The following is a 22,459-nucleotide window of genomic DNA, read 5'->3' on the forward strand; positions in this document are numbered from 1 at the left end:
TGATTAATAGACAGACAGACAGTAGAGAGAGAGAGAGAGAGAGAGAGAGAGAGAGAGAGAGAGAGAGAGAATACATGAGATCCCACAATAAATTATTAATGATTGCCTTTGATATTAAAGGAGAGCATTATGGAGTTGGAGTTCCATGAGTAATGATTTAATGAAGAAACACTGGATTCATAAGATTCATACTGAAACAAATAGACTACAAAGAGATGTTTCTTTCTCACCGATTCCCTGGTTGAATTGGAAGTGACTGGGGGTAATTGGTGGTAATGGCTTCTTGGTGACAGTCTGTGGCTGGTGGTAGGTGGGTGATTAGTAGGCTGTGTGGGTAATTGGGTGTGTGCAGCCTTGATGATTGAGTGGAGGAGACTACTAAGAACATTTAGTCTCTGGAGGGCAGACATGCCATACTGGCCTGACATGGCAAAGGAAAACAATGATCTGCTGCAACTGTAGCCTCTGATTTAATAGGGCAATTGAACATTTTCAGCTATTTAAGGCATGCTTTTACATGCTTTTATCAAAAAAACGTATCAATCAGCAAAAAATGTAAGCATTTCATTTATATATTTTCCACAGCACACATTGATTGAGTTATTCTGTTTCCCTTTGTTGTTTTCAGGGCAGAGAATTCTTCACCACAAAAGCAGCGTTCTCGAGACAGTAGTTCTTATCAACCCTTCAGATGCAGCTGTCAGCACTGAGGTAAGTACATTCCATAAGTACATAAATGATCTAAGGCACTGCAGTGCTTGAGGCGTCACTACAGATCCGGGTTCGATCCCAGGCTGTGTCGCATCTGGCCGCAACCAGGAGACCCATGAGGCGACTCACAATTGGCCCAATGTCGTCCTGGTTAGGGGAGGGCTTGGCCAGCCGGGATGTCCTTGTCCCATTGCGCTCTAGCGACTCCTGTGGTGGGCCGGGCTCATGCATATGCTGACACGGTCACCAGTTGAACAGTGCTTTCTCCCACACAATGGTGGGGCTGGCTTCCGGGTTAAGCGAGCAGTGTGTCAAGAAGCAGTGCGCCTTGGCAGGGTCTGTTTCAGAGGATGCATCGCTCTCGACCTTCGCCTCTCCCGAGTACGTACGGGAGTTTCAGCGATGGGACAAGACTGTAACTACCAATTGGATATCACCAAATTGGGGCGAAAAAGGGCTATATACAGTGTGGAGAACAAGTATTTGATACACTGCCGATTTGGCAGGTTTTCCTACTTACAAAGCATGTAGAGGTCTGTAATTTTTTTATCATAGGTACAATTCAACTGTGAGAGATGGAATCTAAAGCAAAAATCCAGAAAATCACATTGTATGATTTTTAAGTAATTCATTTGCATTTCATTGCATGACATAAGTATTTGATCACCTACCAACCAGTAAGAATTCTGGCTCTCACAGACCTGTTTGTTTTTCTTTAAGAAGCCCACCTGTTCTCCACTCATTACCTGTATTAACTGCACCTGTTTGAACTCGTTACCTGTATAAAAGACACCTGTCCACACACTCAATCAAACAGACTCCAACCGCTCCACAATGGCCAAGGCCAGAGAGCTGGTAAGGACATCGGGGATAAAATTGTAGACCAGCAGAAGGCTGTGATGGGCTATATATATATATATATATATATAAAAAGAAGTGGGGGGGCCTTAAAACAAAAATATTAACAATTATTATTAATTATTTTAGTGGGTAGATCAGCTTTAACATTGCAGATATATTGTGGCTTCCATCAATGTAATTGTCTGCATCATTTCCAATCACCCATATAGATTTTTGTAAATATATACAGTACATTGGACACAAGTTTGGACACACCTACTCATTCAAGGGATTTTCTTAATTTTTTACTATTTTCTACATTGTAGAATAATAGTCAATACATCAAAACTATGAAATAACACATGGAATCATGTAGTAGCCCAAAAAGTTTTATTTTATATAATGTAGTAACCAAAAAATATATTTAATATTTGCCTTGGTGACAGCTTTGCACTCTCTTGGCATTCTCTCAACCAGCTTCACCTGGAATGATTTTCCAACAGTCGTGAAGGAGTTCCCACATATGCTGAGTAATTGTTGGCTGCTTTTCCTTAACTCTGCAGTCCAACTCATCTCAAACCATCTCAATTGGGTTGAGGTTTTGTGTTTGTGGAGGCCACGTCATCTGATGTAGCACTCAATCACTCTCCTTCTTGGTCAAATAGCCCTTACACAGCCTGGTGTCTTAGGTCATTGTCCTGTTGAAAAAAAAAAGATAGTCCCACTAAGCGCAAACCAGATGGGATGGTGTATCACTTCAGAATGCTGCGGTAGCCATGGTGGTTAAGTGTGCCTTGAATTCTAAATAAATCAAAGAATTGTCCCAGCCATGCACCCACACCATCAAACCTCCTCCTCCATGCTTCACGGTGGAGATAATCTGTTCACCTACTCTGCATCTCAAAGACACTGCGGAACCAGAATTCTCAAATTTGGACTCTTCAGACCAAAGGACAGATTTCCACCAGTTTAATGTCAATTGCTTGTGTTTCTTAGCCCAAGCAAGTCTTTTCTTCTTATTGGTGTCCTTTAGTAGTGGTTTATTTGCAGCAATTTGACCATGAAGGCCTGATTCACGCAGTCTCATCTGAACAGTTGATGATGAGATTTGTTCTTATATTTGAACTCTGTGAAGCATTTATTTGGGCTTAATTTGGGTCTTTTACCAAATAGTGCTTTATTCTCAATACCACCCCTACCTTGTCACAGCACAACTGATTGGCTCAAATGCATTCAGAAGGAAATCAATTACACAAATTAACTTTTAACAAAGCATACCTGTTAATTTAAATGCATTCCAAGTGACTACCTCATGAAGCTGGTTGAGAGAATGCCAAGAGTGTGCAAAGCTGTCATCAAGGCAAAGGATTGCTACTTTGAGGATTTGTTTAACACTTTTTTGGCTACTACATGATTCTATATGTGTTATTTCATAGTTTTAATGTCTTCACTATTATTCTACAATGTAGAAAGTAGTAAAATAAAGAAAAACCCTGGAATGAGTAGCTGTGTCCAAACTTTTGACTGGTACTGTATATACAGTTTTATATATTACCCATTATTATTTTCTCCTAACCCTACCACCTCTCCCCTAATAGGAGTAAACTAATGGACAACAACACTTAGGCTTCTACTTCCAGCTTATACATAATATATACAGTGCATTCGGAAAGTATTTTTGTTAAGTTACAGCCTTATTTTAAAATGGATTAACTAGTTTTTTTCCCTCATCAATCTACACACAATACTCCATAATGAAAAAGCAAAACAGGTTTTTAGACATTTTTGCTTATTTAAAAACTGAAATATTACATTTACATAAGTATTTTGTTCAGTACTTTGTTGAAGCACCTTTGGCAGCGTTTACAGCCTCGAGTCTTTTTGGGTATGACACTACAAGATTGGGACACCTGTATTTGGGAGGATTCTCCCATTCTTCTCTGCAAATCCTCTCAAGCTCTGTCAGGTTGGATGGGGAGCGTCACTGCACAGCTAGTTTCAGGTCTCTCCAGAGATGTTCAATCAGGTTCAAGTCCGGGCTCTGGCTGGGCCACTCAAAGACATTCAGAGACTTGTCCTGAAGCCAGTCCTGCGTTGTCTTGGCTGCATGCTTAGGGTCATTGTCCTGTTGGAAGGTGAACCTTCGTACCAGTCTGAGGTTCTGAGCGGTTTGGAGCAGGTTTTCATCAAGGATCTCTCTGTACTATGCTCCATTCATCCTTCTCTGAATCTTGACTAGTCTCCCAGTTCCTGCCGCTGAAAAACATCTCCACAGCATGATGCTTCCACCACCATGCTTCACCGTAGGAATGGTGCCAGCTTTCCTCCAGATGTGATGCTTGGCATTGAGGCCAAATAGTTCAATCTTGGTTTCATCAGACCAGAGTATCTTGTTTCTCATGATCGGATTCCTTTAGGTGCCTTTTGGCAAAGTCCAAGTTGGGCTATAATGTGCCTTTTCTTGACGAGTGGCTTCCGTCTGGCAACTCTACCATAAAGGCCTGATTGGTGGAGTGCTGCAGAGATGGTTGTCCTTCTGGAAGGTTCCCATCTCCACAGAGGAACTCTGGAGCTCTTTCAGAGTGACCATCGGGTTCTTGGTCACCTCCCTGACTAAGGCCCTCCTCCCCCGATTGCTCAGTTTGGCAGGGGGTTCCAAACTTCTTCCATTCAATGGAAGAAGGCCACTGTGTTCTCGGGGCCCTTCAATGCTGTAGACATTTTTTTGGTGCCCTTCCCCTGACCTGTGCCTCGACACAATCCTGTCTCTGAGTTCTATGGACAATTCCTTCAACCTGATGGCTTGGTTTTTGCTCCGACATGCACTTTCAACTCTGGGACCTTATACAGACAGGTGTGTGCCTTTCCAAATCATGTCCAATCAATTGTATTTACCACAGGTGGACTCATTTAGAGTCTCATTGCAAAGGGTCTGAATACTTATGCAACTTTGGTATTTCTGTTTTTAATTTTTAATACATTTGCAAAATTTCGGAAAACCTGTTTTCACTTTGTCATTGTAGGGTATTGTGTGTAGATTGAGGAGGAAAAAAAATATTTAATACATTTTAGAGTACGGCTTTAACATAACACAATTTGGAAAAGGGGAAGGGGTCTGAATACTTTCCGAATGCACTATACATTTTCTACAAACCCAGTATATTTTACAATAGTTATGTTTTGTTTGTTTTTAGTCCCATCCTTCAGCTCAACTCCTCCCATCTGTCTCTGAACACCATCCAGTTTTGATTTCTATTTGCCAAACGTTTTTGAACTGTGCTGTGATGTTTCACAAAAGTGTACTTTTGTACTTTTTTTCTTTCTACGAGTATTATATTATTGATCGATTGACTATAACAATAAAGAGACTATATACAGGGGGTACTGGTACCGAGTCAATGTGCCGGGGTACAGGTTAGTCGAGGTAATTGTTCAGCAGTCTTATGGCTTGGGGTTAGAAGCTGTAAATCACCCAGCAGTGCTATTTGCAGAGGGGGACATAACTTGGCAGGGTGTCTGGGGTCATCCCATTTTGGGGGGAAATCTAAAGAACATTTCTACACAATATAATATGACCCATGGCCCTTCTAGCCATCTCTATTTAGAACAACAAAAAGTAAGCAAAAATGCCCACAGTCATCAAACGAGGTAAGAGATCATTAAATATGTTTAAGTGATTGATAAGACTAAACTTGATCCATGATAATGCAGTAATCAATATTGGGTTGCACACCAATAGCCTAACAAATGAACAACTCTTACAAATAAAGTACAAATACAACATTTGATTGTCTTTAAAACATCCTCTATATCAAATTTCAGCCAGACCGCCCAGCCAACCGGAGCCACCTACACTCCCGACCCCCACCAGTCTAGTCAATAACTCAACTTTCTCCCCATCTTTTTTTTATGCCTCAAAGGAAAGGTTTGGAAAACACCTAAACATTAACACACAGAAACAGTACACCCACCATATAATTCATATCATAGGCCTAATAGTACTTGCACACAATATAGCTGGGTCACCCCGTCCTGCCCCTAGGGGTCCACGGCCACGTAGCGGCCCAACCTAACACACCCCACTCAGCTTTAGAATCTTAGTGAAACATTCATTATTGGTTTCAGGTGTGTTAAGCCAGAGTGACAGCAGTACAGCAGACCCCCAGGGCCAGGACTGAGCAGCCCAGCAACTAGGAATTGCCTAAATCTCCCCTGACGTGGGCATGTTTTCAATATAGACTCCTTTTGTCATACAGTATTCCATATATGACATCCAGACCTTATGAAAGTTGCACAGTATACCCTTAATCTTAAAACAAATCTAGTGATACTGTACATAACTTGACATTTCTTCCATACATTGTAGGTGGATAACCAACCTTCCAATTAATTTTGTATATATCTTTTTTTTATTTAACCTTTATTTAACGAGGTAAAACCCATTGAGGGTTCTCTTGGATAATATAATGTATAAATGTACACCAAGGTAATTCTTTGAAAACCCGACTGAAATGGAGATAGAAACTGAGTTACTACAAAGAAAGTCTTTCAACTGTGAGTTCACCAGGTTTTCCAAAACCTTTGCCAGTACAGACAGTTCATAAATGATAGGTCACACAGTTTCTTCTGACAACAGTCTCCAGTATCAACATTTCCATGCAAACAAAAATGGGGAGAAGGGAGAATCTGTAGACATGCTGAGATTAAAGAATTGAGCCAGCCTTCAAGACCACAACAGATGCAAATATGTCCCCATTTGTGTTATACACTTCCAGCAGAATAACACAATTTCTGAGTGCGTGATATTCAGTTTCACTGGCATATTGCACATTCAATGGATGGTCTTAAACTGCAGTAATTTATGTCTGAGATTATATGAACCTGACGGAGCATTCTAACATATCTGTATACGTTCATCATCATCAATAGCGTCTCCCAGGTCTTCCTCACAATTTTTGTTTGACATGTTTTGTGTCATCGGGAAAAACCTCTATCAACCCTTAATACCGTTTGGAAATCACCTTTAGAGGTTTGTCAGACTGCCTTAAAATAGCATCTGGCTTGTACAGTGATTGCTGTATAGAGAGAATAAAGTATTGTATCTGCAAAAAATTCACCTCACAGACTGGTCATCCCTGGCTGCCTGACTCTGCTGAGACCCCTGTCACCATCTACTAAAATGAGGCATGACAAAGAATTACCTTGGTGTACATTTATACATTATACACTGCTCAAAAAAATAAAGGGAACACTTAAACAACACAACGTAACTCCAAGTCAATCACACTCCTGTGAAATCAAACTGTCCACTTAGGAAGCAACACTGATTGACAATAAATTTCACATGCTGTTGTGCAAATGGAATAGACAATAGGTGGAAATTATAAGCAATTAGCAAGACACCCCCAATAAAGGAGTGGTTCTGCAGGTGGGGACCACAGACCACTTCTCAGTTCCTATGCTTCCTGGCTGATGTTTTGGTCACTTTTGAATGCTGGCGGTGCTTTCACTCTAGTGGTATCTTGAGACGGAGTCTACAACCCACACAAGTGGTTCAGGTAGTGCAGCTCATCCATGATGGCACATCAATGCGAGCTGTGGCAAGAAGGTTTGCTGTGTCTGTCAGTGTAGTGTCCAGAGCATGGAGGCGCTACCAGGAGACAGGCCAGTACATCAGGAGACGTGGAGGAGGCCGTATGAGGGCAACAACCCAGCAGCAGGACCGCTACCTCCGCCTTTGTGCAAGGAGGAGCAGGAGGAGCACTGCCAGAGCCCTGCAAAATGATGGTCAGAAACAGACTCCATGAGGGTGGTATGAGGGCCCGACATCCACAGGTGGGGGTTGTGCTTACAGCCCAACACCGTGCAGGACGTTTGGCATTTGCCAGAGAACCTGATTCACACTGAGCACATGTGACAGACGTGACAGAGTCTGGAGACACCGTGGTGAACATTCTGCTGCCTGCAACATCCTCCAGCATGACCGGTTTGGCGGTGGGTCAGTCATGGTGTGGGGTGGCATTTCTTTGGGGGGCCGCACAGGCCTCCATGTGCTCACCAGAGATAGCCTGACTGCCATTTGGTACCGAGATGAGATCCCCAGACAATTTGGGAGACCATATGCTGGTGTGGTTGGCTCTGGGTTCCTCCTAATGCAAGACAATGCTAGACCTCATGTGGCTGGAGTGTGTCAATAGTTCCTGCAAGAGGAAGGAATTGATGCTATGGACTGGCCCGCCCGTTCCCTAGACCTGAATCCAATTGAGCACATCTGGGACATCATGTCTCGCTCCATCCACCAACGCCACTTTGCACCACAGACTGTCCAGGAGTTGGCGGATGCTTTAGTTCAGGTCTGGGAGGAGATCCCTCTGGAGACCATCCGCCACCTCATCAGGAGCATGCCCAGGCGTTGTAGGGAGGTCATACAGGCACGTGGAGGCCACACACACTACTGAGCCTCATTTTGACTTGTTTTAAGAACATTACATCAAAGTTGGTTCAGCCTGTAGTGTGGTTTTCCACTTTAATTTTGAGTGTGACTCCAAATCCAGACCTCCATGGGTTGATAAATTTGATTTCCATTGATCATTTTTGTGTGATTTTGTTGTCAGCACATTCAACTATGTACAGAAAAAAGTATTTATTAAGAATATTTCATTCATTCAGATCTAGGATGTGTTATTGTAGTGTTCCCTTTATTTTTTGAACAGTGTATTATCCAAGAATGTAATCAATGGTTCAATAATTGAAATGACCATTATTCCAACTGCTACTGTAGGTCTACTCATCAATTCAAGATGGAACTTTGTATCATTCACTGAATATAATGGAAAATTCACTTGAGCTCCGTACACTGGTCTTCCCTGGCTGTCTGACCCTGCTGGGACCCCTATCACCATCTGATCCTGCTGGGACTCTTGTCACCATCTGATCCTGCTGGGACCCTTGTCACCATCTAATCCTGCTGGAACCCTTGTCACCATCTGATCCTACTGAGACATGATGAACATAGTGTTGTGTACTGACTGCACTAGAGGGCTGCATTCCCGCGGGAAACCTGCTGGACATGCAGGTCTCGACAGAGATCATTGCAGCACGACTCACAAGTCCTCAACTGGCAGCTTCATTAAATAGTACCCGCAAAACACCAGTCTCAACGTCAACAGTGAAGAGGCGACTCTGGGATGCTGGCCTTCTAGGCAGAGTTGCAAAGAAAAAGACATGTCTCCGACTGGCCAATAAAAAGAAAAGATTAAGATGGGCAGAAGAACACAGACACTGGACAGAGGAACTGCACCCCGAGTCGCCTCTTCACTGTTGACGTTGAGACTGGTGTTTTGCAGGTACTATTTAGTGAAGGTGCCAGTTGAGGACTTGTGAAGGCATCTGTTTCTCGAACTAGACACTCTAATGTACTTGTCCTCTTGCTCAGTTGTGCACCGGGGCCTCCCACTCCTCTTGCTATTCTGGTTAGCGCTAGTTTGCGCTGTTCTGTGAAAGGAGTAGTATACAGCGTTGTATGGGATATTCAGTTTCTTGGCAATTTCTCGCATGGAATAGCCTTCATTTCTCAGAACAAGAATAGACTGATGAGTTCCAGAAGAAAGTTATTTGTGACATTTTGAGCCTGAAATGCTGATGCTCCAGATACTCAACTAGTCTAAAGAAGGACAGCTGTATTGCTTCTTTAATCAGAACAACAGTTTTCAGCTGTGCTATCATAATTGCAAAAGGGTTTTCTAATGATCAATTAGCCCTTTAAAATTATACATTTGGATTAGCTAACACTACGTGCCATTGGAACACAGGAGTGATGTTTGCTGATAATGGGCCTCTGTATGCCTATGTAGATATATATAAAAATATGCTGTTTCCAGCTACAATAGTAATTTAAAAACAATGTCTATACTGTGTTATTTTAATGGACAAAAAAATGTGCTTTTCTTTCAAAAACAAGGACATTTCGAAGTGACCCCAAACTTTTGAATGGTAGTGTACGCCTAAAATAACATTGTGGGACTGCGGTTGCAGGTGGGAGTCTGTGTCACGCCCTGACCTGAGATATCTCGGATTTCTTTATATTTTGGTGGATACTAGGGTGGATACTCTAGTTTTTGTACTGTCTAGGGGTTTTGTATTGTCTAGGGGTTTTGTATTGTCTAGGAGTTTTGTATTGTCTAGGGTTTTTGTATGCCTAGGGTTTTGTAGGTCTAGGTATTTGTATGTTTATGGTGGCCTGATATGGTTCCCAATCAGAGGCAGCTGTTTATCATTGTCTCTGATTGGGGATCATATTTAAGTAGCCATTTCCCTTTGGTGTTTGTGGGTTCTTGTGCACTTCAGTAGCGGCACGGTTCGGTTGTTCTTTATTGTTTATGTTCGGCGCTCTAACCGATCGCTGCAGCTGTACATAATCTATTGGTAAATAGCACACCCATTTTCACCTACCTCATCCCCACAGTTTTTATTTATTTACTTTTCTGCTCTTTTGCACACCGATATCTCTATCTGTACATGATCATCTGATCATTTATCACTCCAGTGTTAATCTGCAATATTGTAATTATTCGCCTACCTCCTCATGCCTTTTGCACACATTGTATATAGACTCCCCTTTTTTCTCTGTGTTACTGACTTGTTAATTGTTTACTCCATGTGTAACTCTGTGTTGTCTGTTCACACTGCTATGCTTTATCTTGGCCAGGTCGCAGTTGCAAATGAGAACCTGTTCTCAACTAGCCTACCTGGTTAAATAAAGGTGAAATAAAATTTTAAAATTAAAAAAATGTTCGGCGCTCATATAATAAATAGCGAATGTACGCATACCACGCTGCACCTTGGTCTCATCATTACAACGAACGTGACAGTTGGACAGAAAGCCAGCAGGTGTGGGCGTGACCTCTACTGTGCACCATTACAGTGAAGCCTGTAATGTTATTGCTGTTTATTACTGTGCCATTGTGAAAAGTAGGGAATTAGCTTGGGAAACTGACAGATCAATAACGCACATTTTATACACTGACTAATACAAATCACATTGCACTGATTAAAAGGTCAGAATATCAATCTTCAATTATTTGGCTGCTAGTTTCATCGTTTTATTCAGGTTTAGTTTGATTGAGGCAGAAATAATAGCTAATGTAAGCCAACTTTTAGCCAGCGCTCTCTCTAATGGTACATCAACTGCCGAAAGCTTGCCAAGTTCATTTACTTCTGAAATGTGACAAAACAAAGGCTACAAAACATGGACATACAAACATCTGCTGTTAGTAATAATAGCCACCTCATATTGCTATCTATCTGACAGATAACTAGAGGCTAGAGTTGATCAGGCTGTGATAGCTACTCACTAGCATAGCTTATTCATTCACCTATTCATTCACCTCAGTCGAGAGGGTATGAAACATTAGCTAACTTTACTTGCAGGTTACAATACTAGCTCAGCACTGCGAATAAACACTAGTTTAGTTTTTTTTCTGTTAAGTTAAACAGCAGTTACCTTGCCAGCTACATCAGTCAACTAAAGAGTAGCCAGTTTCTATTTATTTTACAAGCCGGTGAACGAGCGCAACACATACACTGAACTCTCCCGTGCTGGTGCAGCCAGCCTTCCAGAGGTTTTGCCTTCACACAGCCCGTCAGCACGCTGTCAGAGTGGCCCTAAATCCAGTCAGATAAACACCCAAAACAGCCTACCCCAACGCTGCCTTGTTTTGTATGACATTCCAATGATAAAACTGAGGAGGACAAAAATGCAATTTCAGAATTTGGGGGACATGTCCTGTCGTATTGCTTGGGGATAGAAGATGTTCAAGAGCCTGTTGGTGTCAGAGTTGATGCACTGGTATCTCTTGCCATGCAGCAGCAAAGAAAATAGTCCATGGCTTGTGGTTGGAGTCTTTGACGAGTTTCCGGGCCGTCTTTTCACACCACCTGATATAGAGGTCCTGGATGGCAGGGAGCACAGCCCTAGTGATGTACTAGGCTGTCCGCACAATCCTCTGTAGTGCCATGCGATTGAGGGCGGTGTTATTGCCATACCAAGCAGTGATGCAACCAGTCAATGTACTCTCAAGGTACAGCTGTAGAAACTTTTCAGGATTTGAGGTCCCATGACAAACCTTTTCAATTCTTCTTCATGACTGTGCGTGTGTGTTTTGACAATTTTACGTCTTTAGTGATTTGGACATCGAGGAAGTTGAAGCTGTCTACCTGCTCCACTGACACCCCTTCAATGTGGATGGGGCATGCTCGCCCCACCATTTCCTGTAGTCCAAGGTCAGCTCCTTGGTCTTGCTGATGTTGAGGGAGAGGTTGTTGCTCCGGCACCACACTGCACCTCACTGACCTCCTCCCTGTAGGCTGACTCATCGTTGCTGGTGATCAGGCCTACCAACTTCGTGTCGTCAGCGAACTTGATAATGGTTTTGGAGTTGCGCGTGGCCACACAGTTGTGGGTGAACAGTGGGGGCCCCTGTGTTAAGGGTCAACGTGGCGGAGTTGATGTTGCCTACCCTCACCACCTGGTGTCAGCCCGTCATGAATTCCAGGATCCAGTTGCAGAGGGAGGTGTTCAGACCCAGAGTCCAAAGCTTGGTGCCGAGCTTGGAGGGGACAATGGTGTTGAACGCTGCGCTGTAGTCAATGAACAGCATTCTCACATAGGTATTCCTCTTATCTAGATGGGTGAGGGCAGTGTGGAGAGCAATTGAGATTGCGCCGTCTATGGATTTGTTGTGGCGGTATGCAAATTGGAGTGGGTCTAGGGTGGCTGGAATGGAGGAGATAATGTGTGCCATAACCAGACTCTCAAAGCACTTGATTACAGAAGTGAGTGCTACAGGGTGGTATTCATTATGGCATGAAGCTTTATAGTTATCAGGAACAGGAATGATTGTGGCCATCTTAAAACATGGGGATTACAGACTAGGACAAGGAGAGGTTGAAAATTACCATGAATATGCCTGCAAGCTGTTTTGCCCATTCTCTGAGAAAGTGCCCTGGAATACTGTCGGGGCCCGCGGCCTTACAGGTGTTAACCTGATTAAAGACCCTTCTCACGTCAGCCTCGGAGAGCGAGATCACCCAATCCTCTGGGTCGGTGATGGCTGGCTCAACATCGTTGTTGTCCAAATTAAATGCATTTAGTTTGTCTGGTAGAGAGGCATTGTTGGGCAGATCACGTTTGGGTCTTCCTTGCAATCCGTAATGGATTGTAGCCCCTGCCAAATGCTTCCGGCGTCAGAGCCTGTGTAATATGACTTCACATTTTTCCTATGTTGTCCTTTTGCTAGTTTGACTCTGCAGAAGTCATAGTGGGCCTTCTTGTATTTATTCCTGTTTTTGGCGGTCGCATAAACTATTATTGCAAAAGAGATTCATGTCACAATTGCACTGAAACTCCAATGAAACATATGTCTTTCTGACATGTTTGATGCCTTTTTTCTGCCTAGGTTTGTCAAATGATCTCAGACACAGCCAGACACAAGCTGCTGGTGCTTTCAGGACAATGCTTTGAAGACACAGGAGAGCTGATTCTGCAGTCCGGCTCATTCTCTTTCTTCAACTTCATAGATATATTCACAGACCCCGAGGTGAGTCAAATTGAGCAAATTGTTTGCTAAACAATTACTATACAATTATAATTGTACAAATTTTACTGACCTATCAATGAGCAACCCTCATCAATACATCAGATACAATACATTTGTCATCTGTTATCTGTCATAATTGTGTTAATAAATATATTCTGTTTGATCAAACAGTCATGATTTTTATCTCAAGTCTGGAAATATCTCTCTCTTCCCCAGATTGGTGAATTGCTCATAACTATTCACCCAGCAAACAAAGCAAGCCTAGCCCTCTACTGCCCTGAGCAAGGCGACTGGAAAAATTCAAACCTGGACAAACACAACCTACAAGATTTCATCAACATGAAGCTCAACTCACCCTTGATACTCCCAGAGATGGAAGGTCTCTCAGAGTTCACAGAATACCTGTCGGAGTCAGTAGAAATCCCATCGCCATTTGACATGTTGGAGCCACCAACCTCTGGTGGTTTCCTGAAGCTCTCAAAACCATGCTGCTACATCTTCCCTGGCGGCCGCGGCGACTCAGCCCTCTTTGCGGTGAACGGGTTCAACATGCTTATCAATGGGGGCTCTGACCGTAAGTCCTGCTTCTGGAAGCTGGTGAGACACCTAGACCGGGTAGACTCCATCCTCCTGACCCACATCGGGGATGACAACCTGCCTGGCATCAACAGCATGCTCCAGAGGAAGATGGCTGAGCTGGAGGAAGAGCAGTCCCATGGATCCCAAGCTACCGGCGACTGGGTGAAGAACCTCATATCCCCAGACATTGGAGTTGTGTTCTTGAACATTCCTGAGAATATAGGGAAGCCTGCTGAACCCAACTTCAGGGTGAGGAGAAACATTGAAGAGGTGGCACAAACTCTCCATTACCTGAGCAAGCTGAATCTGAGACCTGAGCCTCTGCAGAGGCCAGTCGGGAACACAATCGAACCCATCATTCTGTTTCAGAAGATGGGTGTGGGGAAGCTTGAGATGTATGTGCTTAGCCCATCAAAGACCAGCAAGGACCTGCAGCACTTTATGAAGCAGTGGACAGGTAGTGAGAAAGACAAAGCCTCTGTTCTTCTGCCCAATGGAAAAGAATCAGAGCTCCCAATCTCTTACATGACCTCAATATCTTCATTGATCGTGTGGCACCCATCAAACCCTTCAGAGAAGATAGTGCGAGTTCTTTTCCCTGGAAATGCCACTCAGTATCACATTCTTGAAGGTTTGGAAAAACTAAAACACTTGGACTTTTTGAAGCAACCAGTTGTCACTCAGAAAGAGCTATCTTGTAACTTGGCTCCAGCCTTGAAGCAGGCAAAGTTGAAACATAAAACTGACAGCAAAGAGAGTCTGAAGTCAGTCTCAAGGCCATCACCAAGCAAAAGTTTCAAGAAAGAGTCAAAGGAGGAAGCTCCAGAGAAGGCAAAGACAGACTCAGAATCAGCTCGAGAAAAATTTGAGAAAAAAGAGAAACCTTTGGTGAAAAAGGAGAAAGCGAAGGCACCGGAAAAAGAAGTGAAGGCTAAAGCAGAGCCGACACATGAAACTCCAGAAAAGAAGAAGCCTGAAATTAAACCAAAAGCTCTTAAGGAGAAGATTATCAAGAAAGAACCCAGGAAGTCTGTAGAAAAGGAAGTAAAGAAAGAAGTAGCGAAGGAAGATGAGAAGCTAACATCTAAAAAGGAGGAAACACCCAAAAAGGAACAGAAGCAAGAAACACCCAAAAAGGAACAGATGGTAAACAAAGAAGAGGTAAAGAAAGACATTTTAAAGAAAGACAAAAATTTCAGGAGAGATTCCCCAATGAAGGTAAGGAAGGAAGAGAAAAAGGAGCAAAAGAAAGAAGATCTAAAGAAAGACATAAAGAAGCCATCCAAGGATGTAAAAAATGCTTCATCTGCATTAGGTGAAGGGAAAAAACTTGCACCAAAACCAAAACCCCTGAAAAAAGATGACACTACAAAGAAAGACTTTGGAAGCCCTTTTAATTCCAAGGGGAAACCAAAAGTCACCAAGAAGGACACCAAAGCCACAGATGCTAAATCTGCTGCTGGAGGAGCTGCAGCTGTCACAGCAGGAGTGGTAGCTGCCACTTGTGCTGCGGAGGTCCTTGAGACAGAAAGAGCCACAATGTCTTCTCCAGAGGACCTCACCAAGGACTTTGAGGAGCTCAAAGAAGAGGAGATCGTTCAGGAGGAAGAGCCGGTGGTGGTCCACAGAGAGGCCCTCCTGCACTCTAAGGAGTCTCCTGAAGCAGAAGAGTCTCTGGATGAGGGGATCACAACCACTGAGCATGAAGGAGAAAGCAGGGAGACCCCAGAGGAACAGGAGCATAAAGGCAAGTTGAGTGGCAGCGGCGGTGAGAAGTTTGAAGATGAGGGAACTGGGCTAGATTATGAAAAGAAGGGAGAGACAGAAGAGGTCCATGAGCCAATGAGAAGGGAAATGGACAAGCATATACATGCTGAGGATAGTGAAGACAAGGACTCTGAGGATGAGAGTGCGGATGCAGACCAATATGTAAGAGATCATAACAGAAATGAAAGTGAAGTACAGAAGCTGGGTCTGTCTGTGACACACCCTCACATAACATCTGAGCCTCTCTCTCCGGCTGCATCTATTCACGATGAGACCCTTCCAGCTGGCTCCGACGACGACGAAGTAGCCTCAGATGATGAGAACCGAGACGAGGCATACACTGCTACATCTGGCCACACCCAGTCAACTATTGAGATCTCCAGTGTGCCTACTCCAATGGATGAAATGTCCACTCCAAGGGACATTATGAGTGATGAAACCACTAACGATGAGACAGAGGATTCTCCCTCTCAGGACATGGCCAGGTTTGGAGGAACCACGTTAGGAGACTTTGAGAGGAAGAGGCTGTCTCCGCTACAGGATGGCCCAGAGTCAGACCATTCAAAGAGTAATGCCACTGAAGGCAGGGACTACCACGCTTCTGCGTCCACAATATCTCCACCATCGTCACTGGAAGAGGACAAAGAGGAAGGATTCAAGTCAGACAAATTTGGTCTTGATTCGGCAAGACTCAGCTCTGCACTCTCCACTACTTCTCCTCTCATACGCTCCCCTTCAGCTCCCAAAGGAACCTTTGACTCATACCCCTCTGGATTCGCTGTACCAATTGAGCTGTGCACAACACTTTCAGGATCATCAAAGGCAGCAGCAGGGTCTTCCACCAGCCCCGATGACAAGACATTGGAAGGAACCACCTCACCTCATTCCTCTGGTCACACACCTTACTTTCAGTCTCCTGTGGATGAGAAGTATGGCTCTATACCACCTGCAAATGACCATGGTCCTGTAATCGTAGAAGTTACGGGTGACAAAGAGGATTCCATCAGGGTCAGCCCCATGGATGACCCAATTCCAGACCACACCTCACCTGTAGAGAAGGTGCTCTCCCCAATGAAGAGCCCACCACTAGTAAGAGGAAAGACACACTTTGATTTAGATCAAATGTTAACAATACACTTGAGTCAAGATGAGAAGAAAAATGGAGCTAGAGACAGTAACTCAGTCTCATCCACAAACCCCTTCGCAGGTTTCAAAGAGGAGAGTAAAATGTCGATCTCAGAGGGAACCACGTCTGATAAATCGGGCAGCCCTGTTGATGAGGCTGTAGCAGAGGACACTTTTTCACACGTCGCCTCGGCTTCCACCACCTCACTGGCCACCAGCTCATTCCCAGAGCCTACGACAGATGACGTTTCCCCTGCTCTCCACGCTGAAGCCGGCTCCCCTCAATCAACAGAGGTGGAGGACTCCTTGTCTGTCTCTGTGGTTCAGACTCCAACCCCCTTCCAGGAGGCAGAGATCTCTCCCAAGGGGGACAGCCCCAGGCCCATGTCAATCTCTCCAGACATCTCACCAAAGACGGCCAAATCAAAGACACCAGTACAGGAGCCCAAATCCCCGGAACATTCAACCATGTCACTTGGTCAGGAGTCCCCTGACCACTCATTAGCCCTGGACTTCAACAAACAGTCTCCAGAGCACACCTGTGCAGGCAGCTTGCGCGCCATGGAGAATGGGCCGACAGAGGTGGACTACAGCCCGTCAGAGGACAATGATTTGAGACCCGCTGAGCAGTGCCCACCCACTATGGACAAGCCTATGCTCTTCAAAGAGAATGACTCAAGTCACGCCACCTCTGTGTCCCCTTCGGATGCATCCCAATCCACCCCCTCGACCACTACACCTTGTCAGATGAGGGAAATGTCACCTGTCTTAGCCCAGCAGATGGACAAATCCCCTGCCACCCCCTCTTCATCCTCCTATGCTTGCTTCACACAGAAAACAGACATGTCTCTGGGAGCAGAAACTAATCCCTTCAAATGTGAAGATTCCAAATCCCCTGTCAGTCCCAAGGTTCCCTCCCCATCCTACCTTCCACTCTCCTCAAACCTCTCTGACTATCAGAAGTTTGCAGGTGGCTCCAAGGATCCAGACTCCTCCAAGAAGAGCCCTTCTTCTGGTTCCAGAACAGATGTTGACCTATGCTTGGTGACTTCCTGTGAATACCGACACCCTAAGACAGAGCTGTCCCCCTCCTTCATAAACCCCAGTCCCCTGGAGTACTTCATGAATGAGGAGAACCCTCTGGAGGAAGAGAAGCCCCTGGCTAAGTCAGATGGAGGTCCTCCACCCCCCAGCAGTAAACTACACGCTAAGCAATGTGAAGAGACTCCACCAACCTCCATCAGTGAATCTGCCCCGTCCCAGACAGATTCGGATGTTCCCCCTGGGACTGAGGAGTGCCCTTCAATTACCGCAGATGCAAACATAGACTCTGAGGATGATTCTGAGACACTTCCCACTGACAGAACCCTAACGTACAGACACGCAGATCCTCCTCCCGTGGCCCCCAGGGACTCTGCTCCGTCTCCAGCCCACCCAGATGTCACCATGGTGGATCCGGAGGCTGACAAGCCACCCCCTGACGACAACAACCAGACCAAGGACAAGGACTCAAAGGCAGAGGGAGCTGAGAAAGCTAAGAAGAAGAAGCTCACCAAGACTAAGTCCTCCTCTCCGGCCAGAAAGACTGGGCTCTCAAAAGTAAAAGATTCAAAAGTAATAGCCTCTCCCAAAAAGAGTGCAGGAGAAGGGAAAGATGCCAAAAATGCCACCAATACCTCTGCGTCAAGGGGTGTGAAAAGTGCCACATCAGGTAAGACCTGGTACTCATCACTCATCTTTTCATACTTGCTCATGTGTTTAGATCCTTTGCTTCTTTTTCTGATTAAAAAAAAACAAGTTTAAGGTTTAATCGCTGTTTGCCTCGGTATAGTTTCACATTTCTTTCCTCCATGATGTACGTTGGTTTTCTAACATCTCTGTCTCAGGTTCAGGTAGTGGAAAGGCGGCAGCGGCAATGCCCGTACCCAACTGCCCTCCCACATACATGGACCTGGTTTACATCCCAAACCACTGCAGCGCCAAGAATGTGGATGCAGAGTTCTTCAAATGGGTCAGGTCCTCCTACTATGTAGTCAGTGGCAATGACCAGACGGCCCGGGAGCCCAGCAAAGCAGTCCTGGACTCACTGCTGGAGGGCAAAGCCACGTGGGGAAACAACATGCAGGTACCTGTATATATTTGCCTTTTAGAGCGGAACCAAACAAAGCTCTGAGTTTTTGAAAAAATAGTATTCAAGCCCTAACCTCTTTTCCCTGTTGGCAGGTGACCCTGATCCCGACCCATGACTCAGAGGTGATGAGGGAGTGGTACCAGGAGACTCATGAGAAGCAGCAGGACCTGAACATAATGGTGCTGGCCTCCAGCTCCACCGTGGTCATGCAGGATGAGTCCTTCCCCGCCTGCAAGATAGAGCTGTGAACCTGATCCCGAGCCTCGTTCCGTTCCATATTATGCGTCTCTTCTTCCCTTCATTTCTCCCTTCACTGGAGTGTGCACTCCATTGACATTCCAAGAGGCACTTTCAGAGTGAGGGGACTGATGGAGGGAAGGGGTCGTAGTAATTTGGATTGGAACAACCCTCTGGACTCTCCTGATCAAAGGATCTGGTAACCGAGAGATCTAGTGATCAAGTGGATCATGTTGTTAGTGGTATCTTTGAGTTGGGGTGAGGGATGACATAGACATAGAGTATAAACCATGTAAACACGTCATTTAAACAAAGGCTCTTTGACAACATTAATGAACAATGCATAGCTGACATTACAATTATGTTTGAGTTTGAAATGACAATCGCAAATGTAATTGTCCACAATACTCAAACAAACTATCTCACACAAGTTAACATCAGCTTTGTGGAACACTTTCAATAAGGAATGATGTTATAATAATATCCGGTATGCATGAAATATAAGACCTAAACCAGTGTGGAGAACATGAAGAGAAGGTCCCATCATATATATTGGTGCACTTGACGTAGATTTATTTATTCAAAAAACTCTCTTTCCCATGAGCACCAATTATATATGTATCAAGTAACATATAGATAGAAGAATCCATGAGAATACACTTGTTCATACTGGGGGAAAATAGATCTGACAATAATAAAAAATAGATATGATGAAATTAATTTATCCTCAAGGTTGGGACTACCAATTTAAAAGTCAAAATTCTTCTGGTACATGCTGACAACTTAGATATTGGGTGTGATAGTTTAATAGGTCATCAAGCAGTCTCAATCCACTGATTACATCTCTGTCCATAAAAAGAACTAATATATAAGATTGATTTAACCCAGCTGCGTACACCAAAGGATCGAGGAGAACTCATTTAAGTTATTGCCTTAGGAAGTGAATTGAATGTAAAAGATTGATGCACTGAGGACAAATAGAAGGCAGCGTAAACTTAAAATACAATAAAACGAGTTTGTCCCCAACTATCAGAGATCTGTCTCTATCTGTATAGAGCTAGTTTCGTTTGACACTGCAGTGACGGAGTATGAAGAAATACATAGACCAAGTTCAAGTTCAACTGCACTGAGGGGCCTGTGGATCATGTTAACTGTCTTATTCCATTGTATCCATTCTGTTTGCCCATTAGTTAATAATGGGCGCCATGATTTTAAACATTTTATCTCAGTGTTTTTAAAAGTTGTTATTTATTGATTTTAAACGTATACAATTCAGTATAAAAATAATGACCTTCTCGCGGGAGAATTGTTTAATGCAAGGTCAAACGTGCATTACAAATAAGTAGAACTTGTTGGCCAAATGTCAAATATGTTTGTTGACCAATTGAATTTGAAAAACACTGTTTCAAAATGATATCTGTAACGTTCAGAAAGATTCAGAAATGGTCTGCTAACGTTTGTGTTGCACTGATTTCAATAGAACTCTATGTACTGTACTCTCCTGCTCAGTCCGTCCTGCAGCCTTTTGTGTCAACCACAAATGGAGCCCTAGCGACTGCTTGAATGTGCCACAATATGTTCCGGCTTGTGAAGCTTTCCTAAGCTTAGAATTTTTTTTTTTTTTTTTTTTTAACACTGTACTATAATTATATATAGCTTTGTGGCAGGGTGACTGGCCAAAAGAAATGTGCATGAGTAATGTAAAATATACCAAGTATTTTTTGTCTTTTTAAGGATGGGGAAAATCTGCCCTTAACTGCCAAAAGAACAATGCAAGGCTGTGCTGATTAATATAAGACATAAACCACTGGGGACAGACGTCGGTTCAACGTCTTTTGATTTACATTTGGATTAGTCGTCAAACTATTGTGAATTCAACATGAAATCAAAAAAAAAGTGTTGACATGATTAGATTTAGATTCAAAGTTGGGTGTAAAAAATAGTCAATTCACTTATGTTGACTACTTTTTGCAAATCCAATCAGGTTTTCACATTGATTCAACGTCATCACGTTGAATTACATTTTTGAAATGTTGTGGAAACAATGTTGATTCAACCAGTTTTTGCCCAGTGGGAGGTACATTAATAGTTGGTTGTCTTTGAGGTGTTGCCTGCTACGCCATTATGGCATGGAGTGAAAAGTGAAACGAGCGGCCCCATCCTCTGACTATTTTGGCCGTTTTAAGGTCTTTAAATCTGCTCCATCATAGTCCATGGCCCTGTAGCTACTCAAAGAGGACGTATAGAACATCGGGCAACCACAGGTCTGTAGAAAAAAGTGGTCAGATGCCTTGTGATGGAATATGGCAGTACCTCTGCCAAAATCGCTTTGAGTCAGGTAAAGCGCTGTATAGATGCTCCTTGAGAAGAGTAGAACACGGGGGAGAGTGACTGTTTTGGGTGTGAGTTCCAGGTGTGAAAGACAAAAAAACTTTAAAAGCCAGGACAAATAATAAGAAATGTAGCGCGAAGCCATGAACAGAACAATAGAAAACTCCAAGCGCACACGTCAACCACAAATGACAGTGCCTATTTGGATGCCATGAACATACAACCATCCTTTACTCAGAACAAACGGTCACTGTTAGGTGAAAACTCACAACGTAGACAAATTAGTACAGTCAACCAACCAGAGGCAGGGACTTAGTCACTGTCTCCATGGAAACACAATTATCCAGTTGTCCTGTACAGCTCTGCAACAGGAACCTTTAACCAGAAACATAACCATTCTGCCGTTCAACTACAAACTATAGTGACCGACCGACCACGCACACCACTCTTTCTTGACCTTTCCTCACACTACTGCTTTATTGTATTCCTTGCTTTCTATAATCCCTGTAATCTCTCTATCTTTCTCTCTTGTGGATGATTGTTAATACTGTCTGCAGCCTTGTGATATAAAATTGTCTCGTGATCTCTGCATCTTCCCTCTCGTTTTCCAAACTCACACACCTAATGTAGCGGTTAGTTTCAAGTGAAAGTATTACTTAGTGCTTTTCTGATATTTGCGTGCAGTATCTCCTCTCCCCTCCTATAGGACATTTGATGTAAAGGGCACAACTATTAAAAAGGAAACCTACAAAAAGAACCGCAATAAACTCATGTTGTGGAGAATCATGAATGTGTGTCTTGGTGTCCTTCTTTCCTGAATGAATGTACAATATCAGTCAAAGGTTTGGACACACCTACTCCTTCAAGGGTTTTTCTTTGTTTTTTTAACTCATTTCTACATTGTAGAATAATAGTGGGGAACAGAGAGAAGGGAGGAGAGATTGAAGGGAGGAGAGATGGAGATGAGGGAGGAGAGATTGAAGGCCCAGGAAGTCAACCTGTTTGTCACACTGGTTATAACCACTGGGATGGATATGGGTGCTAGTCTAGTCTAGGCTGCAGCCCGCCTTGAGACACACATTGTCCCATGAGGAACATGCTGTGCAGAGTTTTAGGCAATGAGGGTGTGAGAAGCATGATA

General features: G+C 43.8%; 1 protein-coding gene across 2 annotated transcripts in view; it reads left to right on the top strand.

Moving 5' to 3' along the window:
• Positions 1 to 22,108, top strand: part of LOC124007330 (microtubule-associated protein 1B-like) — a 63,946-nt gene extending 41,838 nt beyond the window's left edge. For both annotated transcript variants that reach the window (XM_046317816.1, XM_046317815.1), the window contains exons 3-7: positions 629 to 711; positions 13,008 to 13,148; positions 13,365 to 18,330; positions 18,506 to 18,744; positions 18,843 to 22,108. In XM_046317816.1, coding sequence (XP_046173772.1) covers positions 629 to 711; positions 13,008 to 13,148; positions 13,365 to 18,330; positions 18,506 to 18,744; positions 18,843 to 18,998 — 5,585 coding nt within the window. In that variant the 3' untranslated portion in view covers positions 18,999 to 22,108. The remainder of the gene's footprint in view (positions 1 to 628; positions 712 to 13,007; positions 13,149 to 13,364; positions 18,331 to 18,505; positions 18,745 to 18,842) is intronic.
• Positions 22,109 to 22,459: the final 351 nt, after the last annotated feature.

The sequence above is a fragment of the Oncorhynchus gorbuscha genome, linkage group LG20 (genome assembly GCF_021184085.1).
Source record: "Oncorhynchus gorbuscha isolate QuinsamMale2020 ecotype Even-year linkage group LG20, OgorEven_v1.0, whole genome shotgun sequence".
Taxonomy (NCBI): domain Eukaryota; kingdom Metazoa; phylum Chordata; class Actinopteri; order Salmoniformes; family Salmonidae; genus Oncorhynchus; species Oncorhynchus gorbuscha.